The sequence below is a fragment of the Puma concolor genome, chromosome E1, assembly GCF_028749965.1.
Source record: "Puma concolor isolate L17-30 chromosome E1, mPumCon1.1.hap2, whole genome shotgun sequence".
NCBI lineage: Eukaryota > Metazoa > Chordata > Mammalia > Carnivora > Felidae > Puma > Puma concolor.
In genome coordinates, this window is record NC_141680.1 from 62,764,643 (window position 1) to 62,788,398 (window position 23,756).

General features: G+C 54.6%; 2 protein-coding genes across 4 annotated transcripts; one reads left to right on the forward strand and one right to left on the reverse strand.

The window, feature by feature from the left end:
- Positions 1–11,691: 11,691 nt before the first annotated feature.
- On the reverse strand, positions 11,692–15,567 carry ALYREF (Aly/REF export factor). The gene is made up of 6 exons (XM_086688259.1): positions 15,239–15,567; positions 14,658–14,789; positions 13,063–13,210; positions 12,389–12,452; positions 12,127–12,304; positions 11,692–12,041 (listed from the first exon to the last, which is right to left on the reverse strand). Exons 1-6 carry the CDS (start codon positions 15,473–15,475, stop codon positions 12,027–12,029), a joined length of 774 nt encoding a protein of 257 aa, XP_086544385.1. The 5' UTR covers positions 15,476–15,567; the 3' UTR covers positions 11,692–12,026.
- Positions 15,568–15,617: 50 nt separating this feature from the next.
- ANAPC11 (anaphase promoting complex subunit 11) lies at positions 15,618–21,814 on the forward strand. Of its 3 annotated transcripts, none has more exons than XM_086688260.1 (3): positions 15,618–15,764; positions 16,660–16,779; positions 21,559–21,814. In XM_086688260.1, exons 2-3 carry the CDS (start codon positions 16,671–16,673, stop codon positions 21,702–21,704), a joined length of 255 nt encoding a protein of 84 aa, XP_086544386.1. In that variant the 5' UTR covers positions 15,618–15,764; positions 16,660–16,670; the 3' UTR covers positions 21,705–21,814. The 3 variants fall into 3 exon arrangements, with proteins under 3 accessions (XP_086544386.1, XP_086544388.1, XP_086544387.1); XM_086688262.1 differs by lacking the exon at positions 15,618–15,764 and adding an exon at positions 15,847–16,343; XM_086688261.1 differs by lacking the exon at positions 15,618–15,764 and adding an exon at positions 15,847–16,316.
- Positions 21,815–23,756: the final 1,942 nt, after the last annotated feature.

Consider the following 23,756-nt stretch of genomic DNA (forward strand, 5'->3'; position numbering starts at 1 on the left):
TTGTGATCCCGCCTACAGCGATGTTTGTACATTCCATCTAAGGCACAGGATGTGCATGTTGTCCTGTTTATTGTGTAAGTATACCACACACATTTGTCTGCATTCCTTGGTAATTGATGGACTTTTCACTTCCGTTTGTCTGTTACGAACATTTGCATTTATCTTTGTGGGAACGTATGTTCATTTCTCTTGGCTAGATTCCCAAGAGCGGAATCCCCCCTGATTTCCAAGGTGGATGTACCATTTCACAATCCTGCCAGCAATACGAGAAGGTTCCACTCAGGCACACCCTTGACAATACGTGGCATTGTCTGTCTTTTTGATTAAAGCTGGGTGTGACGCGGTGTCTCCTTGTGGGTCTGCTTTGCAGCCCCTGATGAAGGGGCTTCTTGGTAAAACATCTACTCAAGCCTTTTGTCCATCTTTAAATTGGACTTTGGTATTCAGTTGTTGTCACAGTACTTACACATTCTGGATAGGAGTCTTTTCTCACGTGTATGATTTGCAAATATTGTCCGTGGCGTGACTTTCATTTTCTTTTCTGTTTTAATTTTTTTTTAAATGCTTTATTTTATCTTTGAGACAGCACGAGCAGGGGAGCGGCAGAAAGAGAGACACAGAATCCGAAGCAGGCTCCAAGGCTCTGAGCTGTCAGGACAGAGCCCGATGTGGGGCTTGGACACGTGAACCTCGAGATCATGACCTGAGCTGAAGTTGGACAGGTGCTCGACCTGCTGAGCCACCCAGGCGCCCCGACTTGCATTTTCTTGATAGTGTCTTCTGAAGACAAAACCTTTTATTTTAATGAAGTCTAATGTCATTTATTTTGTTTTGTGTTTTGTTTTTTGTTCTTGTTTTTGCTTCTTTTCGTGGCTCACGCTTTTTGTGTTGCGTCTCAGAACGCTTTGCCTGAGCCAAAATTGTAAAGATTTCCTCCTCTATTTTTTTTTTTTTGGTAGTTTTAGAATTTCAGCTTCCATTTAGGCCTGTAATCCATTTAGAGTTTATTTTTGTGTATGGCATCAGTTAAGAGTCAAGGACCAATTGTTTTGTTTAGGGATATGTAATTGCTCCCGTACTTATTGAAAAGACTAATAATTTCCGCCATCAAAATGTCTTTGTTGGGGTGCCCGGCTGGGTCAGTCGAAGAGCATGTGACTCTTGATCTTGGGGTCTTGAGTTCGAGCCCCGCGCTGGGTTATATAAAAATGAATATATAGGGGCGCCTGGGTGGTGCAGTCGGTTAGGCGTCCGACTTCAGCCAGGTCACGATCTTGCCGTCCGCGAGTTCGAGCCCCGCGTCGGGCTCTGGGCTGATGGCTCAGAGCCTGGAGCCTGTTTCCGATTCTGTGTCTCCCTCTCTCTCTGCCCCTCCCCCGTTCATGCTCTGTCTCTCTCTGTCGCAAAAATAAATAAACGTTGAAAAAAAAAATTAAAAAAAAAATGAATATATACATAAATATATGAAGAACAAATAAACTTTAAAGTACATATGACACCCAGGTAATGCTCATCCGAACAAGTGCCCTCCTTAATGCCCATCCCCCATTTAGCCCCTCCCCCTCCCCTCCAGCAGTCCTCAGTTTGTTCTCTGTATTTAAGAGTCTCTTATGGTCTGCCTCTCTCTCTGTTTGAATCTTATTATTCTTTCCCTTCCCTTATGTTCCTCTGTTATGTTTCTTAAATTCCACATATGACTGAAATCGTATGATGCAGTATTTGTCTTTCTCTGACTTATTTTGCTTAGCGTAAAACACTGTAGCCATCAGCATTATTCTTTTCAAATTTGTTTTGCCTGTACAAGGTCCTTAAAATGTCCATATAATTTTTTTTTTATTTTTTTTAACTTTTAATGTTTATTTATTTTTGAGAGAGAGACAGAGTGTGAGCAGGGGAGGGGCAGAGAGAGAGAGAGGGAAACGCAGAATCCGAAGCAGCTCCAGGCTCAGAGCTGTCAGCACAGAGCCCAACGCGGGGCTGGAACCCACGAACCGTGAGATCGTGACCTGAGCCGGAGTCAGACGCTTCACCGAGCCACCGAGGCGCCCCTTTAAGATTTTATTTTTAAATAATCTCTGTACCCAATGTGGGGCTCCAACTCACAGCCCCGAGATACAGAGTTGCACACTTCACCCACTGAGTGCCCCTAAAAGGGCACATTCTCCTATTTCTTTTGTGAACTGCCTGTTCACGTCCTTGTGCGTTTCCCAATGTTTAGTTTTCTTAGGTATTTTTTTTATTTATATAAGTTTTTAAAAGCCCTTCCCACCCTTAACTTTTCTTTTTTTTTTTTTTTTTATTTTTTAACTTTTAATTTTAACTTCTGGGGGGCCTCTGCCTTCTCCATTTCACCTGCCAAGATAGGGACTCATTTTCAACACAACGCCACCAGTAACACACCTACCAAAATTAACAGTGCATCTTAGTATTATCAGATACTGAATGTTCAGCTTTTCCTGGTCTCAAAACCCCTGTTCAGGCTGGTCTATGTACATCAGGGTCCACATGGAATCGACACCATGCACTTGGACAGCGTGCTGCTGCGATGTTTTTCTTACACCGACCGTCCGAAGCCACCCGGGTATCCCACGGTTCAAGTAAATTCTGATGCTCTCTGGAGTCAGCCCAGACCCTGCAGGCTCAGTGCCACGAGAGGGCCCATAGTCCAGACGCCACAGGAGGGGTGCCCAGGCTGCCCACGCTTTTGCCAGCAGACTGCAAATACATGGGTTCCCATGACCCCCCCCAGGTTTGGCTACTTGCTAAAACAACTCGCAGGACTCAGGAAAACACCTTATTTGCAGTTACCGGTTTATTATAAAGGCTGTGACTCGGGAACAGCTGAATGCAAGAGATGTAGAGGACTCGGTGGGGGCGGGGGCTGGGGCGTCCGTCCCCGCTGTGGGTGCAGTGCCCTCCCAGCTCCGCCCAGTGCCCACCAACCAGAAGCTGAACCCCGTCACTTGGGGCTTTTTTTAGAGGTTTCATTAAATGACAGGATGGATGAAATCGTTAGCCATTGATGATTAACTCCATCTCCAGACTTCCCCCCTCCCCAGAGGTTGGGGTGGGGTGGGGCCAAAAGTCCCAGTCCCCTGATCATAGCTCGGACTTTCTGGTGACCAGCCCCCCACCCTGGAGCCATCCGGAGGCCCCTAAGAGTCATCCCGTCCACGTTGACTCTGGGACGGTGGAAAGGGGCTTGTTACAAAAACCGCTCCAATCATTGAGGAAACGCCAGGGGATTTGGGAGCTCTGTGCCAGGAACCGGGGACAAAGACCAAATGTGTATTTACTATACCTCAGTCAAGTCATTTTCGTCTCCTTTTCTGTTCTTGTGGCGCTTAGGTGCGGAGGAAACCAACACGCTTGTGGTCGAGACTTTCCCATGGCCACTTCTGGATTTGCCAGACTGAACCCTCCAGGGCTGGTCCTGCGTGCCCCAGCTGATCTTCAGAGGGCTGTGGGCTTCCCACCGCTTCCCCTCAGGGGACCCTCTGTTTGTCCCACCTGTAGTGAGGTCCAGTAGGCTCCTGGACGTCAGGCTGGCCCGCCCCTCATCAGGTGCCACATCAACCTTTCATCCAATGGCTTCAGCAGCCTCTGAGGATTATTTTTGGCGTGTATTATTGGGCATCATAAAATGGTGACTTTCTGATACTTCTTCATTTCTTAGCTAGAATTCTTAAAAAAATTTTTTTTAATCTTTATTCATTTTTGAGAGAGAGTATGAGCAGGGCACGGGTCAGAGAGAGAGCGAGACACAGAATCGGAAGCAGGCTCCGGGCTCCGAGCTGTCAGCACAGAGCCCAACGCGGGGCTCAAACTCATGAACCGTGAGATCATGGCCTGAGCCAAAGTTGGATGCTCAACCGACTGAGCCATCCAGGCGCCCCTTAGCTGGGATTCTTTAAAAGAAACCTTGAGTCATCAGCTATTTAACCCCTTCAAAATATAATTTGTATAGAAAAAAAAGATTAAATTTTGATTTTCTCCTTTCATTTTGCACATTCTTAGAAAATATTAGGGCCCAAGTAACCTCCAAAGATGGACATTAAATGTTTTTTTAAAATAACTTTTAGGGGCGCCTGGGTGGCTCAGTCGGTTAAGTGTCTGACTTCAGCTCGGGTCATGATTGCACGGTTTGTGAATTCGAGCCCCACATCGGGCTCTGTGCTGACAGCTGGGAGCCTGGAACCTGCTTCGGATTCTGTGTCTCCCTGCCCGTGCCCTGCTCACACTCTGTCTCTCAAAAAGTGAATAAATGTTAAAAAAAATATATTAAAAATAAATAAATAAAATAACTTTTAAATTTTATTTAAATCCAAGTTAGTTAACATATAGTGTAATAATGATTCAGGAGTAGAATTTAGAGATTCGTCAGTTACATACGACACCCAGTGCTCATCCCAACAGTGCCCATCCCCCATTTAGCTTATCCCCCCACCCAACATCCCTCCAGCAACCCTCAGTTTGTTCTCCACATTTAAGAGTCGCTTATGGTTTGCCTCCCTCTCTGTTTTAATCTTATTTTTCCTTCCCTTCCCTTCCGTTCATCTGTTTTGTGTCTTAAATTCCACATGAATGAAATCATATATTTATCTTTCTCTGGCTGACTTATATCGCTTACCACAATACACTCTAGTTCCATCACTTTGTTGCAAATGACAAGATTTCGTTCTTTTTGATCGTCGAGTAATATTCCATGATATATATATATATATACATATATATATATATATATCACACTTTATCCATTCATCAGTCGATGGACATTTGGGTAGATGTTTTTTTCTTAAGTATGAACACTTGGATGTTTATATATTTGACAAGAACAACAACATCAAAAAGAAATGGTAAGTTTATGAAATCATTAATGGTACTTTGAATGGCTTGTTAATGATGGATATGTTCATCAAAAAACCTGGTGCGCTCACGTTAACATGCCAAACATTTTCTAGTTTCTTTTCACAACTTGCATAGGTTACATGAAGATCGACCCTGCCTAACGTAGGCTAAATGATCACAGACAAGTTGGTACGTTTAAACATTTTTTTGTTGTTTATTCATTTTTTGAGAGCGAGATGGGAAAAGAGCTTGAGCGGGGGAGGGGCAGAGAGAGCGAGGGAGACACAGGATCCGAAGCAGGCTCCAGGCTCCGAGCTGTCAGCACAGAGCCTGATGTGGGGCTTGAACCCACGAACTAGGAGATCATGACCTGAGCCGAAGTTGGATGCTCAACCAACTGAGTCACATAGGCGCCCCACAAATTGATATGTTTTAAATTAATGAATTGAGGGGTGCCTGGGTGGCTCAGTCAGCTGAGCGTTGACTCTTGATCTCAGCTCAGGTCTTGAACTCAGGGTTGTGAGATCAAGTCCCATGTCGGGCTCCATGCTGTGTAGCCTACTTAAGAAAAATGAAATAATAATTAATTAATTAATGAGTTTATTTCTTGGTACTCTGAAGGTTTTATTTCTGCATTAAAATCTTTTTTTTTAATTTTTTTTAACGTTTATTTATTTTTGAGACAGAGAGAGACAGAGCATGAACGGGGGAGGGGCAGAGAGAGAGGGAGACACAGAATCGGAAGCAGGCTCCAGGCTCCGAGCCATCAGCCCAGAGCCCGACACGGGGCTCGAACTCACGGACCGCGAGATTGTGACCTGAGCTGAAGTCGGACGCTTAACCGACTGAGCCACCCAGGCACCCCCCTGCATTAAAATCTTTAATGACATATAACTTATCACTATTTTCCCCCAATGCTCAGTTGATCTCAGAGTGAGTCATTAATAACAGTGAATTACTGTAAGTCAGATAAACAGTTATGAACATTACACAAATGTGTATAATTCCATAACAACTAATATATGTAAAATGCCAAAAAAAAAGTCAACCAGCATACGTGGGGTAGCCACAGTGGGACACCAACGGTAACAAATGAACCTAACTATAGTACAAATTACACCAAAGGGGCAGAGAAGAAAAGGACTCGCCTGAGCGACTCTGGAAGCTGGTACTTTCACTGGATACTCTATGGCTCAACACGGAAATAACAGAACTCAATACCGTACCCTAGTCAGGAAATGTGTCTCGTGGGGGTGGGGTATGGAGCGGCAGTTCTGAAACTAAGGTAGAGGACTGGCATCATAGAAGCAAACAATGAGCAGGTTCCCCCTCATCACAGAAAGAAGTTACAGGAAGGAAAGGGGAGGCAGGGCTGTTGGTGCTGGGTTGGAATCAGAGGCATCGATAAAACTCACGGTTTTCTACCACGTATTTACACAGTTAGCTAGATAGGGAGAAGACGGTAGGTGTGTGTGCACGGACTCATATGTACATCTCCTAGCCCCGTGCTGGGAAGGCCGAGGAGCACCAAGAGCCCGGAGGCAGTGAGCACAACCAGCACCCAGATCTTGGTTGCTAAATACCTGTCTCCGTGAAAGTTGCCGGTCAGGCTGAGCCTGGAGCCCCTCCTGGTGTCAGAAAGTCAGAAAAAGCTGAGGCAATGACATGGGACGTCAGAGGGCACAGGAGGCACCATGATAGTCTCCTGAGGGCCGAAGCTAAAACAGTCCGAGCAACAAAACAGCAGCTACCAGTTTATGACTCATAGAATCAAATAAATATCCACGAGTCCATCCTGATATAAATAGCTGAATAAATGGGTGGAAAGGGACTTGTCTTTCTTAGAAAAGGATCCCGATTATTGTTGAAGGAATGAGGAGAATATAAAAACTCACCGTCAAACAGCACGGCGATCATGTTTGCACAACTGGGCACAATTGGGCCGAACTTTGAGAAACGGGTATTCACTTAATCCCCAAATGTCTCCCTCAGTGGGGTGCCTGGGTGGCTCAGTTCGTTAGGGATCTGACTCTTGGTTTCTGCTCAGGTCATGATCTCACAGTTCATGAGTTCGAGCCCCTCATCGGGCTCCGCACTGACAGCACAGAACCTGCCTGGGATTCTCTCTCTCTGCCCCTCTTCCACTCTCCCTGGGTCTTCAAATAAATAAACTTAAAAAAAATGTTTTTTAAATGTCTCCCTCAAGATAGTTGTGGGTTACAAAATGCACAGTAACTCTACAGTAGAGAAGCAGGCAGCTCCCATCTGAACTAAGGCCGCCTCACCCACAATAAGACAGACAGACTGCCATCGTGCACCCCAGAGGGAGCACTGAAATGGAACAGTTCATCTGTGTATCTTACCAAGGATACATAAGCCTGGTCTAATCATAAAGAAGTGAGACCACCCCCGATGGGACCGACCTTCAAAAGTGTCGAGGTCAGGAAAGAGAAGGAAAGCACTACCAGGTTAAGACAAGTAGAGGCATCTCGAGGTCAGTGGACCAGGCATCAAAGAAAGAAGCATCTACAACACGGACTGTTAGGACAATTGGCTACATCGAATCAGGTCTGTAGTTCAGATCATGGCACTGGGTCAATGTTAGTGTCTGACTATGTAAGAGAATATCCTTGTTTTTATTATTTATTGATTGATTGATTTTTGAGAGAGAGAGAGAGAAAGAGAGTGCACAAGTGAGCTAGGGGCAGAGAGAGAGAGAGAGAGAATCCCAGGAGGGGCAGAGAGAGAGAGAGAGAGAGAGAGAGAAGCGGGACTCACCTATTGGGGGGCTTGTGTGAATATCCTTGTTTTAGAGAAATACACAGAGAAAGAACCAGGGGTAAAGCTGCATCGTGCCGCACTCACTCGCGATCAGTTCAGAATAACATGGACAGGTGGAATGCCAGCATCTGTGTGAGGAACACGAAGGAACTCTCTGTCCTGTTCTCACTCCTTTCCTATCAATCTGAATATCAAAATTACAAAATAACACCCAAGAACATTCACAACGAGATAGAGAAATAGGCTGACATTAAAAGAAATGATGAGGATTGGGGCGCCTGGGTGGCTCAGTCGGTTGAGCGTCCGACTTCGGCTCAGGTCAGGATCTCGTGGTTTGTGAGTTCGAGCCCCGCGTCGGGCTCTGTGCTGACAGCTAGGAGCCTGCTTCAGATTCTGTGTCTCCCTGTCTCTCTGCCTCTCCCCTGCTCTCTCTCTTTCAAAAATAAAGATTTAAAAAATTACAGAAGCAGGCTCCAGCTCCGATGTGGGTCTTGGACCCACGAACCACGCGATCATGACCTGAGCCGAAGTTGGACACTTAACTGATTGATCCCCTCAGGCGCCCTGAGCTTACTTATTTTGAGAGAGTGAATGAGGGAGGCAGAGAGAGAGAATCCCAAGCAGGCTCCTTGCTTTCACCAAAGAGCCCAACATGGGGCTCGAACTCACAAACCATGAGATCATGACCCGAGCCCAAACCAAGAGCTGGATGCTTAACCAACTGAGCCACCCAGGAACCCTTTAAAAATAAAATCTTAAAAAAAAAAGTAAAATAAATAAACACACTGCGGTACCAGGGTTTTGTCTGGAGAATGTGGGAAGGCAGTTCTGTCTGTGCCATCACACTTCTGTGCTGACTGAACGTATTATTAATTTTTAATCTATTTTTAAAGTAAGCTCTACACCCAACATGGGGCTCGAACTCACAACCCTGAGATCAAGAGTCCCACTCTCCATCCATGGAGCCATCCAGGAGCCCCAAATGTGTTATTTTTTCAATTAAGAAAAAACAAGGTTTTTTTTTTTGTTTATTTTTGAGAGAGAGAGAGTGAGAGAGCGAGCACAAGTGGGAGAGAGGCTGAGTGAGAGAGGAAGACACAGAATCCGAAGCAGGCTCCAGGCTCTGAGCTGTCAGCACAGAGCCCGACGCAGGGCTCGAACTCATGAACTGTGAGATCATGACCTGAGACAAAGCCATACATTTAACCAACTGAGCCACTCAGGTGTCCCCAAAAAACAAGTTGTCTTAAAAGAGCACCTCATAGTCAGAGAAAGACAAAAATCCTATGACTTCACTCATATGAGGACTTTAAGAGAGAAAACAGCTGAACATAAGGGAAGGGAAACAAAGAATACAAAAACAGGGAGGGGGACAAACCAGAAGAGACTCATAAATATGGAGAACAAACTGAGGGTTGCTGGAGGGGGTGTGGGAAGGGGGAGGGGCAAAATGGGGAAGTGGCATTAAGGAATCTACTCCTGAAAACATTTTTGCACCCTATGCTAATTTGGAGGTAAATTTTTAAAAATGAAATTAAAAAAAAAAAAAAAGAGCACCTCATGTTCCATTCGCCATTAATATAAAACTACAAAACCCACTCCATGGTCTCTGCCCTTCATCCACGCTGAGCCCCCGAATTCTGGGCCCAGGCAGCCTTTGCCCACACGCTGCCTTTTGCTCAGGGTGCATCTCTGGCTGATGTCCCCCCAGGGCTCCTTCCTTCACCCCAGCAAAGAGGCCAAGTAGTGAGGCCTCACGGCACCTGCCCCCTCCACCCTGGCCACTCTGGGGTCCCCGAGTTTTCCCGTGTTCTCACCTCAGGGCCTTTGCCCTTGCTGTCCTCTCTGCCGGCAAAACTTTCCCCTAAATACCCACATACCTCACACCTGCACCCCCTGCCTCCTCAGCAAGGCCTCTCCCTACTCCTCACACAGCCTTACCACCATCTGACACCCTTTAACTTTTTAAAAGATGTTTATTTTGAGAGCGTGAGCGCTGCACACGTGTGTGAGCGGGGAGGGGCAGGGAGAGGGCTACCCGGCGTCAGGTCTGGGCTAAGGGGGTGGCCTGATCCATCTGGTTGGCTGTTGACAGGCGCTGGCCAATCGCAGTTCGGCGTCTGGGCGCAGTGCAGGAGGGACATGCAAGACCGCTAAGTGTCACTTTGGCTTTGTCTCATTCGATTGGTACTTTGGGGGACGAAGGGTGCTGGCCAGTGCAGGGACGCCTGGCACTGTCCCTTAGGTGGCCAGATGCCTGGTTTGCCTCGGACCACGGATGCTGTCCTGCAAACACAACAGTCCCCCGCCCCCCGATTTTCCTCTCAAGAGCTTCCCGGCAGACACAGTGACAGGGTCGCCCAGCCCTTGAAATGAAACGTCCCCAGGGAAAGCGTCGGAGGCTTCTTCCGGCTCAGGAGTCTGGCCAGCAGCCCCCCACCGGACTCACCTGCAACGTCTCGGGTCTCCTTATTTAGTCTTCCTCCCCCTCAGTGGCCTCCCCAGCCCGTGACGTCACCCCCTCTTGCATCTCCTGTCACCTCCAGCCCTTCCTGGGCCACGCCACTGGCCGCGGCCTTGCTAGGGTCCATGTGTCAACAGCCGCCAAATTGACGACGTCCAACTCCAAGCACCCATGGGGTCCCAACTCCAGGCCCGACCGTGTCCGGGGTCTCTGCTCACCTCCCGGATCCAACACGGAGCGGACCCTTCCCCTGCTTTTCTCCCGGGCCTTTCTCTGCACCATGGCACTCTCGGCCACTGTTCTGATGCCTCTGGGCCGCCACCCCGCCCTCCCCATCCCAGTGGCCGTCAGTTCCATACTTGTGGCCTCTGGCCTGGGCCTCCCCCCACCTCCACCAGGTGTTCTCTTTGGGTGGCCAACCACCTTAGCCCGGCACCACCTCCCAGGGACACTGTCCCACTGCACCTGGACGCTCCGACCTCCATCACGTCCGGGCCTCCCAGACACAACACCAGGGCCGGGCACGGGCCGGTCCTCTCCCCTGCTACGCTGGGATCCCCCAGGGCTGAGCCGGCCAGGTGAGTCACTCTTCTGCCCAGTCCCCAGTATGACACAGGCTGTTCCAATGGCGGCCACTGGCTGCGGTGCAAGAGCTAGAACCGACAGCGAAAGGACCACTCCTGTACACGCTCCTTTCTCAGGACTCTGGAGCATTGTCCCGAGCGTGGAGGTCGACCTGAGCCACGGGCTGTGCTCTGGCCAGTCTTCCTGTTGCAACCGCCCCCTCCTCCCTGTCCCCACTGTGAGGCTCGGGGACAGCTCTAGGGCTGTGCTCCCCACGGCTCATCCGGGTCTCTTCTCCACGGCCGCACCTCGTCCTCCCTGCCCACGGCACCTGGGTCCATGCCCGCAGGCCGCAGAGCCAGGGCCCTCGGGTCGCACTGGCTTTGGGGTAGAACCGGGTCATCCACAGGCGCCAGAGAGGAAGGTGGAAAATCCTGAAGACTCCAGACAGGTCTCCATGCCCTGCCTCCCACTGGGACCTGGGCCTCTTCCGAGCCGCAAGGTATACGGAGTAGAGACCAGTGACGTCACCGGCTTGCTCTGTTCTGTCCCAGAGGGGGGTCCAAATGGGGCACCTGTTCTTCCAGTCCCTCCAGTTCTCTGCACGTCAAACTGGACTCTGCCACAGCTCCCCAAGCTATCTCACCAGGCACATCCCGGTCCTCTTATGAGAACGCTTTCTGGCTCGTCCCTTAACATAAAGGACAGAGAAAGCCACGAAGGGATCATGCTGCAGTCGCTGCTGAACCCAGGCTTCTGAGAACCAGAGCACCAGAAGGAAGGGAACGGCCCAGCCGAGGCACGTGAAGTCTGGCAACAGCGTGGGGCCCGCGGTCCGCCCCTGACGTCCGGTGCAGGTGGCAGAGGCGGCTGCTCCCAGGTCCTCCCGCCCAGCACCCGCCTGGAGCACGGACTCTGGCGGCCGAGCCAGGGCTCCAGGTGTCCGTGGGACTGTTCCCCACACTCTCTCATCCGGTCGCGACACCAAAGTTCCAGCCCAACCAAGGACTCCGACAGCGGGACAAATCAAATGGTTCCAGTTCTACACACGTTTCTATTTTATTATGGCAAAGGTGAAAACGCCACCTTCTCCACAACGGCAACCGGTAAAATTTATCCCAAAAATAACTCGGTACAAAACAGGTCTGTTTCAGAATTTAAAAAAAAAAAAGAAAAAAAAAGAAAAAAAAAAAAGAAAAAAAGAAAAAAAGAACAAAAAACCTTTACATGAGTTTTTAAATCCTATTTTAAAACATAAAAGAAACAAATCCGTCATTGGCCGCACAGCCCCGGTCCTCCACCCCCCTCCCGCCAGGGAGCACGGAGGGGACGTCCGGGTCCTGCTCCGCTCGAGGATCTGCCGGTCTGTTTAACTGGTGTCCATCTGAAACACACAAAAACTTCTCACTCCAACGAGCCGCCCCCCCCCCCCCCCCCGGCAGTCTGTGGCCCCGTCCCCCGGGCCTTACTCTGGCGTTATAAGCGTCCAGCTGGGCGTCCAACTCCTCGGCGGAGAGCTGCTGCTTCGAACTCCTGCCGGTGCCTCTGCCCCTGCCCCGGCTTCCTCCGCGAGCGCCTCTCCGGGTGCCGCCACCGCCCCCGAAGCCTCCGGAACCGCGGTTTCTGGTCATCCCGCCTCTGTTTACGCTGGCGAGGAAAACGGGACCTCACTCACGTGACCTGCACAGGCCCGCGGGACGAACGGCCACGTGCCACAGGCCCCCAACTCACCTCTGTGCGGGTCTCCGCTGTGTGTCAATCTGTGACGTGACGAGCTGAATGTTCATGGGGCGGCCTGTGGCAAAGCACACAAGAGGGCGCGCTCCAGTTAGAGGGCTCTGAGGTGCACCCGCGGGGGCACCGCACCCCGGTCTCCATGCAGGCGCTGGAAAGGGGCTGTGTGTCTCAAGCGCTGCCCGCAAGGGGAGCGGCCGAGTGACACCGGTAGGAGGGCGGGGCGGTGCCGATGTCAAGCCCGCCAGGACCTCCTCGCTCCTTCCGAGTCCAGGTCAGGTGGGTGTCTGCTCAGGTGTCCGGGGTGCTCGTGGGTGGAGAGGTGTGGGTGACCTGACGGAAGAAGGACCGGTACCTTTGTCTTTACGACTACAGCCCCGCACTCAGAGGTGTACTATGGCGGCTCTGAGAAGGCTTCACAGAAGTGAATCTTCCGGAAGGAGCTGAAGGAGGGGAGGGATGTAGCTTGCTGGATGGGGGTTCACAAGAGGTTGGTCCGGATGTGTGGGGCAGCATGAGAGGTGGCGGAATGGAAGAGAGAGACAAAGGGGCGAATGCAAAGTGTCCTCAGCCACGGGGGTAAGCCACATTCCTGCACGGACAGCTGCCAGCCCCAGACTCCACAAGTAGATGCGGCCCCTCTACCATTCTGGGTCCAACCTCGGACGCACCATCCAGGGGGACGCCGTTGTACTGCTTCATCGCTTTCAGGGCATCTGCCTTCCGTTCAAAGTGCACGTCGGCTGTTCCTAAACTGCGCCCTGAGCGGTCGTAGTGTACGGCCGCCTTCTTCAGAGTTCCGAACTCAGCGAAGAGCTCCTGGGGGCCGGAAAGTGCGGCTGTTAGCAAAGCGGCTCCCCTTCCTGGGGGCCCAGGGCCGTCCCTGGGAGTGTGAACTTCTGGGGGGCGGGGGGGGGGGGGGTCTTTCCCTGGGAGGCAGACACGTATGGGGGCAGGGCAGTGCAAACTGGGGGGGAAGGGAGGGGCGGACGGGACAGCAACTTCCGGGAGCAGCTGGGCCTGAGGGCTCCTGCCAGCGTGGGGACCTGACACCGGCACCAGGAGGCAGGTAAAGGACCGCAAAGCCCACCAGTGAAGGGCACGAGATTAAGTCGCTATCTTCTTCAACAGAGGAAAATTTCCAACACACCCAAGGACTGTACCAAGAAACAGCAAAGGCCAAGATCACAGAGCAAGGGACGCTATCCGTCATGTGGACCAGCTCACAGGGCCCGTTGATGCGGGAGCCCTGACCCAGCCCCTCCCCCAGGGCAGATTTCTGGCTCACCTTTCCCTCTCCTCCTACTCAAGCCTGCCGCAAAGGCTGAAGTCAAGCGCTGCCATGGAAACTGCCCTGACCTCAGGCAGGCTGGGAGTTGGAGAGGGAACCCAGAGTGTGGGGCTACTCCGGCCGCAGGCACACAGCGGGAAGTGGAGTTCACCAAAAGCGGTTTCCAGTGGATGCCAGAAACCACCTTAAAAAAAGTGTTGAGACACCGTGAGTGCTCACCGGCCTTGCTCTGTCCTCCCATGGTAGTCAAACAAACAGCAGGGCTCTGGGAAACTGAACCCAGGAAGGCCCAGCACCCTGACCCAGCCATCTCTGGGACCGATCCTCAAGGGAGCTTTACTTAACCAGAAAATAAGTTTATGCGCCTTTGGAATTCAATCAAAAAGAAAAAAAGGAAAACGAAAACAAACGAAAGAAAACACAGCTTCAGACAAGGATGGGTTTGAAATCATGTCACTAGAAAGACGTGGGGGGGGGCGGGGGGGAAGCCGGAGGCAAGTTCCGCGAGACACGGAGCTTGCAGCTCGAGGCAAACGGAGCAGGAAAGCTGCCCGGCACCATCCTGTGTCTGTTTTGTCTACCTGTTTCCATGAAAAAAGGTCTTCTCCTCCCAACAAATAGCTAAAACAAATACACAAGAAACCAAAGAAACATCCCGGCTGAGTCAGTAACGCGAGACACACACGGGAGAGCCACCTCTCCGGCCTGGCTGGGAGCTCTGGCAGGGGATCCTCACTGACAGAACGTCTTAGAAAGGCGGCAGCTCCTCGCGCCGGGCTGGGGGCCTGGCTTCCAACACACTGGCCTACTTGCGGGGCTGGCGACTAGTGTGACCTCTGCTCTGCGTCCCCGCAGCTCCTCACGGGGGCCGGGGAGGGCTCACTGGGCTACGGTGCAGGAGATTCAAGACCACGTCCCGAACGGGACCGAGTCCGTGAGGGGTCGACTGCGCGCCAAGAAGCTCCCGTGCCTTACCTGAATATCAGCGTCCGATACTCCAAAATCCAGATTTGACACCAGCAGTTTCCCACCCGTCTCGACGCCTGCGCCGCCCCCGAAACCGCTGTCGAAAAGGTCGTGTTGCCACTTGTCAGGAAGTTGTTTCGGCTGAAGGGGAAAGAAAACACAAGAACGGACCCGGACCCGTGAGCGGCTCTCCAGGACTCTCCTTCGCCCTCACAGTCCGGGCACGACACTCGGGGCCCGGAGGGAAACGCACACGGACCCGCGCGGCCCTGCCCTGCCCGCCCACGCCGCGTCAGGCCGCAGCCGAGCCCCCGGGAGCCCCGGGCCCCGCAGCTCCTCGGTTCCCTCCAACTAACTTCCCGCCGCCGGCGCGGCCGCGCCCAACGCCCCCTCGGCCCCGCCGCCACGAGGCCCGGCGCCCGGCCGAGACAAAGGCCGGGAGGGTCTCCGCCTCCCGGGCCCGGCCGGCGCGCGGCCTCCCCGCCCGGTCGGCGCCCGCGCCCACCGGCCCGGCGCGGCCTGCGGCCCTCCCCGCCGCGCGCCGCCCCGCCGGCCCGCTCCCCACCGAGGCCCGCCGCCTCCGCACTCACCCTGCTGTAGGGCGCCGGCCGGTTCCTGCCGCCGCCGCCCGCCGCGCCTCGAGCGATGGCCGGCCGGTTCCGGATGGGCCCGCCGCCTCGGTTCACTCGCGCGGCGGCCTGCGCCCCACCGCCGCGCCCGCCCTGGGAGCCGGCCCTGCCGCGGCCCCGGCCTCCGCCGCGGCCGCCTCGCTGGCTCCGGTTCAGCTTAATGATGTCGTCCAGAGACATGTCCATTTTGTCGGCCATGGCGGGCGCGGAATCGGCCTTGGCTCGAGCCCGCGCGTCAGCACGCCGGGGCGTCACTTCCGGGGCCGCGCGGTGTCTTCCGGTGCCGAGTCCTCGGAGAGGCCGGGGATTGGCTGCGGGCGGGCTGTGGGCGGGCTGCGGGGGCGGGGCGGCGCGTGCGCGCCGAGGCGGGAGTTCGGCGGGCGCAGCTGTGAGGTGCCGGGCAGTGGCCGCGGTCGTTTTTATACCTTCCCGCGCGGGCGCTGCCAACGGAAGGCGGGCGGGGCAGCGCGCGGTTAGGCCGGCGGAGGTGCGACAGCGCGGGGCGGAGCGCGGCCGTTGGGGCGGGCCTGGCGCGCCGCCCCTCCCCACTCCGAGCCTTGAACCCGCACCTTTCACCCCGCCCACACCCTCTCGCCGCGCTCCCGCCTCTTCCGCGCGCCCCTCCCCGCCCCCGCACTCCTGCTCCGCACCCCTTCGCCGCGCCTCACACCTTCTACCTGCTCCTACCGCTTCCCTGCGCCCTGTCTCCGCGCTCGGCCCCCATCCCTTCCCCGCGCTCTCAATCCGCGTTCCTCCTTTTCTGCGCCCTCACCCTTTTCCCGCGCGTTCCCCTCTCCCCGCGCCCCACCGTCTCCCACGTCCGCCTCTGCGTCCTTCTCCGCGCCCCACCTTCTCACCGAGCCTGAGCCCCGGGTCCCGGCCCGCATCCCCCTACCCAGCAACCAGGTCCCCTTTTGGTGGCGGTGGCGGCGGCGGCGGGGGAGGAGGCGGCCCGCAGCTTGCCTAGCTGGCGACCGAGCCCGCGACCGGGACCGCGGGCTGAGTGGTTGTTCCTTGGCATGACCTCCTCGTTAGCCGGGTCTGGGTCTTCATTTGTTAACCCCAAGTTAGTTTTATGCCTTTGAAAAGCACTGTATGGCACGTTTTTGCAAATATTGTTGAACGCCCATGCACCCTTTGGTGGACGCAGGGTAGACTGCGGATGCTCTGAAAATGTAGGGAGCCTAGCTCTTGGGGCGCTTGGTCCTCCCAAGGAGGTCCCGGTCCTGCCCCCGCCACCTTGTAGGCAGATTTGTGCTCACTCACCCCTCTGGATTTCTCAGCCTGGGCATCGGTTCCTGACCCTCTTGATCCCTGGGGGCCTAGATGCTGTAGCTGAGCAGGCTGAATGTAGCCCGCTGATCTCTTTCCTCTGCTCGCAGGCTCCACCACCATGAAGGTGAAGATTAAGTGCTGGAATGGCGTGGCCACTTGGCTCTGGGTGGCCAACGACGAGAACTGTGGCATCTGTCGGATGGCCTTTAATGGCTGCTGCCCAGACTGTGAGTGTCCCCTGTGTTCCCTCCCTCTTGAGCTTTGCCTGCTGGCCTGGTCTTGGCGTCTCCCCGGAAATAACCTGCACAAAGTGCCTGGGTTTTGGGGCCCCTGTCCTCAAGAAGAAAAGTTGGCAGAAGAAAGCCAAGTGGTTTGATCACATGTTTGTATAGAGACCCCATCAAAAGTTTTGTAAGGAAAAGGGTTGTAGCCTTTTATTGTAATCAAACTCAGCTATGAAATACATGGGGCAAGGGGGCGCCTGGGTGGCTCGGTCAGTTAAGAGTCTGACTCTTGATTTGGGCTCAGATCGTGACCTCACGGTTCATAAATTGGAGTCCCAAGTTGGGCTCCGAATTCTCAGCTTGGAGCCTGCTTGGGATTCTCGATCCCTCTCTCTCTCTCTCTCTCTCTCTCTCTCTCTCTCTCTCTCTCTCTCTGCCCCTCAGCTGCTCATGTATTCTCTTTCTCAAAATAAGTAAACTTTAAAAATATTTTTGAGAGGGAGAGAGCATGTGCATGCGTGCGCATGTGCACAAGCAAGCAGGGGAGGGGCAGGGAGAGAGGGGGGCAGAGGCAGAGGATTCCCAGCAGGCTCCGCACTGACAGCAGAGAGCCCGAGAGCCCGACGAGGGCCGACTCAGAGGTCCAACTCATGAACCAGGAGATTGCAACCTGAGCTGAAGTCAGACGCTTAACCGACTGAGCCACCCAGGCTCCCCCTACTTAAATAATGTTTAAGGGGCGCCTGGGTGGCTCAGTCGGTTAAGCGGCCGACTTCGGCTTGGGTCATGATCTCGCGGTCCGTGGGTTCGAGCCCCGCGTCGGGCTCTGTGCTGATAGCTCAGAGCCTGGAGCCTGTTTCACATTCTGTGTCTCCCTCTCTCTGACCCTCCCCGGTTCATGCTCTGTCTCTCCCTGTCTCAAAAATAAATAAAAAACGTTAAAAAAAAAAATGTTTAAAAAAACAAAAATACACGGGGTACAAAGACGTGTTAAAAGTCTTTAAAGAGGGGCGCCTGGGTGGCGCAGTCGGTTAAGCGTCCGACTTCAGCCAGGTCACGATCTCGCGGTCCGTGAGTTCGAGCCCCGCGTCAGGCCTTGGGCTGATGGCTCAGAGCCTGGAGCCTGTTTCCGATTCTGTGTCTCCCTCTCTCTCTGCCCCTCCCCCGTTCATGCTCTGTCTCTCTCTGTCCTAAAAATAAATAAACGTTGGAAAAAAAAAAAAATTTAAAAAAAAAAAAAAAAAGTCTTTAAAGATTCTCAAGCGAACAAAAAGTGGAATATTATAAGGATACCCCTTCCCCGCATCCAGGATGCATCCGGGATGTAGGGTAACAATGCCTGAGGAAAGTTTCCATGTTTGCCTCAGGGTTTTCAAGTGTGTTATGGTAACAGATAAATAGGATGTTTCACTGGACTCCTGCAGAGTCTCTAGCTGTGACTTGGGTTTTTTACCGGCAGTGCTGTCGCGTCAGACGTGGTGATGAGTCCTTAGTGTTACCCCTGTGCTTAGTCCTTGCTCAGATTTTTCCTGTTGTCTGTCGACGTCTCTGTCCTTGATGGTGTGAGCAGGATCGGTGAGTGCTTGCTTGCTTTGCTCTGCCTTGGCTGTTGAATCTGCAACAAGCCCCTGTTCCCCCCTTCTCTTAACCTTTCCGAGGCAGCTGACCCTTTAGCAAAGTCATGTTTTTCACACCGTGTCCACTGCCAGGTTTTATCAGATTTCTTCTTTGTGGTATTTTTGTTATTGATTTTTTTTTTTTAATTTTTTTTTTTTTTCCAACGTTTATTTATTTTTGGGACAGAGAGAGACAGAGCATGAACGGGCGAGGGGCAGAGAGAGAGGGAGACACAGAATCGGAAACAGGCTCCAGGCTCTGAGCCATCAGCCCAGAGCCCGACGCGGGGCTCGAACTCACGGACCGTGAGATCGTGACCTGGTTGAAGTCGGACGCTTAACCGACTGCGCCACCCAGGCGCCCCATGTTATTGATTTTTTTTTAATGTTTATTTATTTTTGAGAGAGAGAGAGACAGAGTGTAAGCAGGGGAGGGGCAGAGAGAGAGGGAGACACAGAATGGGAAGCGGGAAGCAGGCTCCAGGCTCCGAGCTGTCAGCACAGAGCCCGACGGGGGGCTCGAACTCACGAACCGCAAGATGACCACCTGAGCTGAAGTCAGACACCTACCCACCTGAGCCACCCAGGTGCCCTTATTTCAATCATTCTTAGAGGGCTACGGGAGCCTGGAAGGGCATGCATTTGCAGCTTCCTCCTAAGCAACAGACTGTTACCTTCTGAAAAGAAAAGTCTGGAACATTGCCCTCGACTGGGTGTGGCAGAGTGAGCCTGTGTCTGACAGGTGGCACTCCACACAGCCCACAGAGGGCAGGTTCCACTGGGCCTGTAGCCAGGCATCTCTGCGTTTAAGGGGGTGCTCAGGTTTTGTGGAAGTGGGTCTGTTGCTGCAGAGAGTAGGGGATTTAAAGTTTATTTATTTTGAGAGCGAGAGCGCACACGAGCAAGGGAGGGGCAGACAGGGACAGAATCCTAAGCAGGCAGCGCAGAGCCCGACGTGGGGGGTAGAACCCACAAATCCTGAGACCGTGACCCAAGCAGCCCAAATGACTGAGCCCCCCAGGCGCCCCAGAGTGGGGGATCTAGAGTCTCGTGTTCAGACTCGAGGTTAACTGTGAGAGCCGGTTGTAACGTGCAGAGTGTTTGACAAGCCTGTGGTGCTCTTTGTACAGATTAAGTGAGGCGGGGTTTCTCTTGCTAAAATTGAGCTCTTGTGAAGAACCCAGGGTGACTGAGGCTGTCTTAAATCTGCTCCCTGTCCCTGAGGGCTTTGGGAGTAAAGGTCTCCTTGCGGGGGCTTTTCATTACAAAGGACACCAGCCAGCCCTTGCGTGAGTCACCGACCTCGTGCTCGGGTGCCCGTCAGAGCCTGAAGCAGGCTGCCTGCCTGCGGGGACAGTACGGAGTTCTGGAAGCGGCTCCTGCCTTCGCCCTGCCTCACGTGGACAGCGTGGCCCGTTCTCCCCCACCCCCCGGAGCGCTAGCTCCTGCCCACCGTCTTGGATCCTCTTTTCCAAAGCGACTCTAATTTCATAGGGGTGATTCCAAGCTGACTTCTGCTGGGCTTGGGAAGGCCTTAGGGGTGGGGGTGGGGTGGGATGTAGTCTCCGTCACGTGTCATACCACATGGGCTCCTGGCACAGGGTCCTGCTCACCCCCCAGCACCCATCCCTCCCGTGCCTGGGGGGGGCAGAGCGAGTTCAATAATTCCATACTTGCTAAGGGTATGATTTTCTGGTTTTGTCATAAAAATTTCAGAAAGGGAGTGATGTTTTGTTAGAAAAAGGAGTTTTTGCCCCAGACAGGTGAAAAAGGCATAGCGGTGGCTCTTTTCTGACTTGGTGGGGTGCACGCGCCACTGTGGGGCGGGGGCTGCGCAGGGACAGGGTAGCTGATGCTGACAGTAGACCTGGAAGGTTCCTGGCCTGGCACCCACACCAGCTGCCTGGCTGGGCTACTGCTCCGCAAGTGGCCGCCGCCCTGATACACCGTGTGCCCTGGCCTCCTGTCCGCCGGGGGGGCGGGGGGTGACGGGCAGGCCACAGAGCACTGCCGGGCCCCCAGCCCCAGGTCAGCGGGAACAGAGCCCGGTGGGAGCGCTGTGATTTTGCAGGGTCGAGCACCTCTGTTTGGTGGCGGGAGGAAGGGCCGTCCGTGGTCACAGGAGTCGAAAGGCAGGGTCTGTGCTCAGAGAGCCCCCAGACTTGCGTTTAAGATATGTGTGGAAACAGCTGTTGCCACGACAGGATGTCTTGTGTGTCCTGGCCCCAGTGTGTCCATCTGGTCCCCTGTGTTTGTGCACCAGTGACACGTGGACACAGCATTCGGTACGCGTAGAGGACCCCCAGGGCAGTGAGGTGGGGGGACGGCCACCCCAGGAGGGGTGGGGATAAGAGGCCACAGCTCTCAAAGCCTGGGGGGGACTTCGACCCGGGCCTGCGGAGGTCGTCCTCCTCTGTTGGCACCAGCTGTGTGATGGGATTTTCTTGATTCTGGGAAATCAGAGGGACCCGTTTTTGTCCTGATTTGGGGCAGTGTGGACGTCCTCTCAGTGAAGGTAGGTGGAGGTGGCTTGTTCCGGCAAAAGCCAGCGGCTCGCGCCTGGCCTTGGAGGCGGGGCCCTTTCGGACCAGAAATGAAAAGGGGGTGGGTGGCAGCACTGTGCTCACTCCCAGCTGCTGACAGGCAGGGCGGTAAACGCCATAGGGTCCCCCCCACCCCCTCTTCCTGCACTGGGTCACTGCCGCCTGGGAGAGGAACCTCTGTCCCAGTCCCAAGGCCCCAGCTCTTCTCTTGATCGGGAGAAACAGCTCACTCTTCAGATGGGTGGCTCTGGGGGCTGGGGGCTGGGGGGACGGGTAACCTAGATGCGTTCCTGCTGTGATCTCCTGTGGCAGGTTTCGTGGCAGAACTGTGGTGCATCTGTAGATGGTCTGCGGGCTAGGCCAGAGCGCTCCCTGGAACTGAGCCCCCGCAGGGGAGGGGAGGGTGATTCCCGTGGGGGTCACTGCTGACCTTTGTTGGGGGGCACACCGCAGAGGCGCGTTAACGCTCCTGATTTCGGGCTTTCCTGAAACCCAGCGTGTGACAGGCTCGGGACACAGACCCCCCCCCCCTCCCCTGGGGCTGCCACGGCTGCCTGACATCCCTAGCCGCCCCCCCCCCCCCGCCCCATGTGACGTGCACGGTCCTCTTGTCCCTCCCACAGGCAAGGTGCCGGGCGACGACTGTCCCCTGGTGTGGGGCCAGTGCTCCCACTGCTTCCACATGCACTGCATCCTCAAGTGGCTCAACGCACAGCAGGTGCAGCAGCACTGCCCCATGTGCCGCCAGGAATGGAAGTTCAAGGAGTGACGCGGCCCCTCTGGGCTGTGACAGGGTTGACACGAGGACTGGAGCTGCGTTTGTTTTTCATCACGCGTTGACGCTTTTATCCAATAAATAAAACTCATTGAATTGCCTGAGCCTTGCTGGAGGCCTCCTGTTTGCTCGGCGCTGCTGCAGCCCCGCTGGGCATGTCTTGATAGGAAAACTCATGAATAAACATCTGGATGATGCCACCCAGGCCCTGAGTCACCACCCCGGGAGGAGAAGGAGTGCAGGATCAGCCAGAAGAGCCTGGGGCAAGAGTGACTGGGGTCTCGAAAGGCCTGGTGGTGCAAAGGCCCTGGGGTGCGCGTTGTGTGCCAGCAGGGGGGACGAAAGAACGGTGGAGTGGAGGCCTGTGGCCTGTCATCTGGCCCCTCACCTGCTCGAAGCTGCCAGCCACCCCGCAGACTAGTTTGTGGGCCTCTGACTGCACAGCTGCCCGCGGTCCCTCCTGAAACGCTATACCTGAGTAGGTGCTGGTGATCCAGTTGGAGGCCAGCTCGTCGGGGCTGTGACCTACCCAGTGTAGGTCATGTCAAGGGCATCTGTGTCCCTGGGTGTCTGAGATCCTCTATTTGAGGAAGGACAGCCTTTGGGAAGCTCCTTTGGACACCTCTGTTAATCCACAGCTGCTGGGGAGGGAGGTGGGGGGCCCTGGGGACTGTGTCCCAGCCCTGGGAGTCTTGACCGCTTCTGGACAGAGCCTGCTGTAGGCTGCATGTCTCTGGGAGCTGCAGGGAGTCACTTGGCACTGGCTCCTTCCAGTCTATTCTCAGTGGACCCTCCCCACCCCCCACTGGGGTCCCTGCCCTGTGCCTCGTGGGTGTCTATCTGCCTAGTGGGTGGCTAGTCACTGAGCACTTGTGACACTACTTGTCCTCAGCTCCCAGGACAGAAGACTGGTGGTTCACACAGAGGGGCTGGCCTCCTGGTCACCTGTGTGACACCCTACTTCCCATCTGGATGTTGTACCCAGAGGAAAAGAAGAGGCCCTGGGGACCACCACCCTTACCCAAGCTGAAGGTCACATGCCTCTTGTCCAGAAACCTAGCTGCCAGGACCTCCATGCTGATATCTGTCCTGGGGAGGACACGTGACCGGGATGTTTAGGGACTGAGTGGGAGGGATGCCTGGGCTCAGCCTCTTGGGTGCACCCCACAGCCCCTGCAAACAAAGTTACATCTGGCCGCTGGGGTCTGGGCAGGGGGCTTCTCTGTATTCTTGAGGCTTCGTGTCTACAAAGTGTCTGGATTCGTATCCGGGGAGTCAGGAGGAGGGGTGGTCTGCGGCACCACGGAGGGCCCTCCTGGGCAGTCTCCTGACCTCGCCCTGGCTTGCCCCCAGCCCGCCTCCCCTGCCTGGGGAATTTTCTTCTGTGACAGGAAGTGCACACGAGGCACGGGGACGCGTCTGTACGCTGGAGCGTCGGGCCCTGAGTGCAGCCTCCCAGGTTTCCCAACCTCGCCACCTCCGAGGGCTTGCCTACTTGCCCAAGGTCACAGCCCCTCCTCCAGGCTGTTCCCACTTACCTGCCACTTGGGACTTTTCTGCAGTGGGCTCCAGCCTGGTCCTCCCCGGGCCCGCTGGGCCTCAGGCTGAACACGTAGCTGCCCACCAGGCCCTGCTCACATCCAGCCATGTGTCTCTGCTCAGGACTCCCTAACCTCGGGCTGCTCTCCCTCCTCCGGGAGGCACCCGCTCATCCCACCTGCCTTTGCAAACTCTCTCCCTCCAGTGAGCCACTCTGCTTGCCCTCCGGCGGCGGCGGCGGCGGCGGCGGCGGCGGCGGGGTGGCCGTTTTCGCATCTGTCTGTGCCTTGAGGCAGGGACTGGGTCTGATCCGTCTCCTGTTGAACACTGGGGTTCACCGAGAGGCCTGAGGCTCCCGAGGCCACCTACGGCTGGGGCAGAGCTGGGTGGGAAGGGCCTGCGGATTCTGGTCAGCTGTCCCTGGGTCTGGTTTCCCCGAGGTCAGGCCTGGCCTTGCCGCCCACCTCTTCCTAAAGGACCTCAGTGGTAGCAGCCTTGTTAGTAGAA

Excerpts from the sequence above, each read along its gene's own strand:
- ALYREF (XM_086688259.1), bottom strand. The coding sequence starts at position 15,475 with ATGGCCGACAAAATGGACATGTCTCTGGACGACATCATTAAGCTGAAC. Across the intron at positions 13,211-14,657 it reads TATCGGACGCTGATATTCAG|GAGCTCTTCGCTGAGTTCGG; the intron begins GTAAGGCACGGG and ends TCCGGCCCCCAG. Across the intron at positions 12,305-12,388 it reads CAGCGGAGACCCGCACAGAG|CGTAAACAGAGGCGGGATGA; the intron begins GTGAGTTGGGGG and ends TTTCCTCGCCAG.
- ANAPC11 (XM_086688260.1), top strand. The coding sequence starts at position 16,671 with ATGAAGGTGAAGATTAAGTGCTGGAATGGCGTGGCCACTTGGCTCTGG. Across the intron at positions 16,780-21,558 it reads TAATGGCTGCTGCCCAGACT|GCAAGGTGCCGGGCGACGAC; the intron begins GTGAGTGTCCCC and ends TCCCTCCCACAG.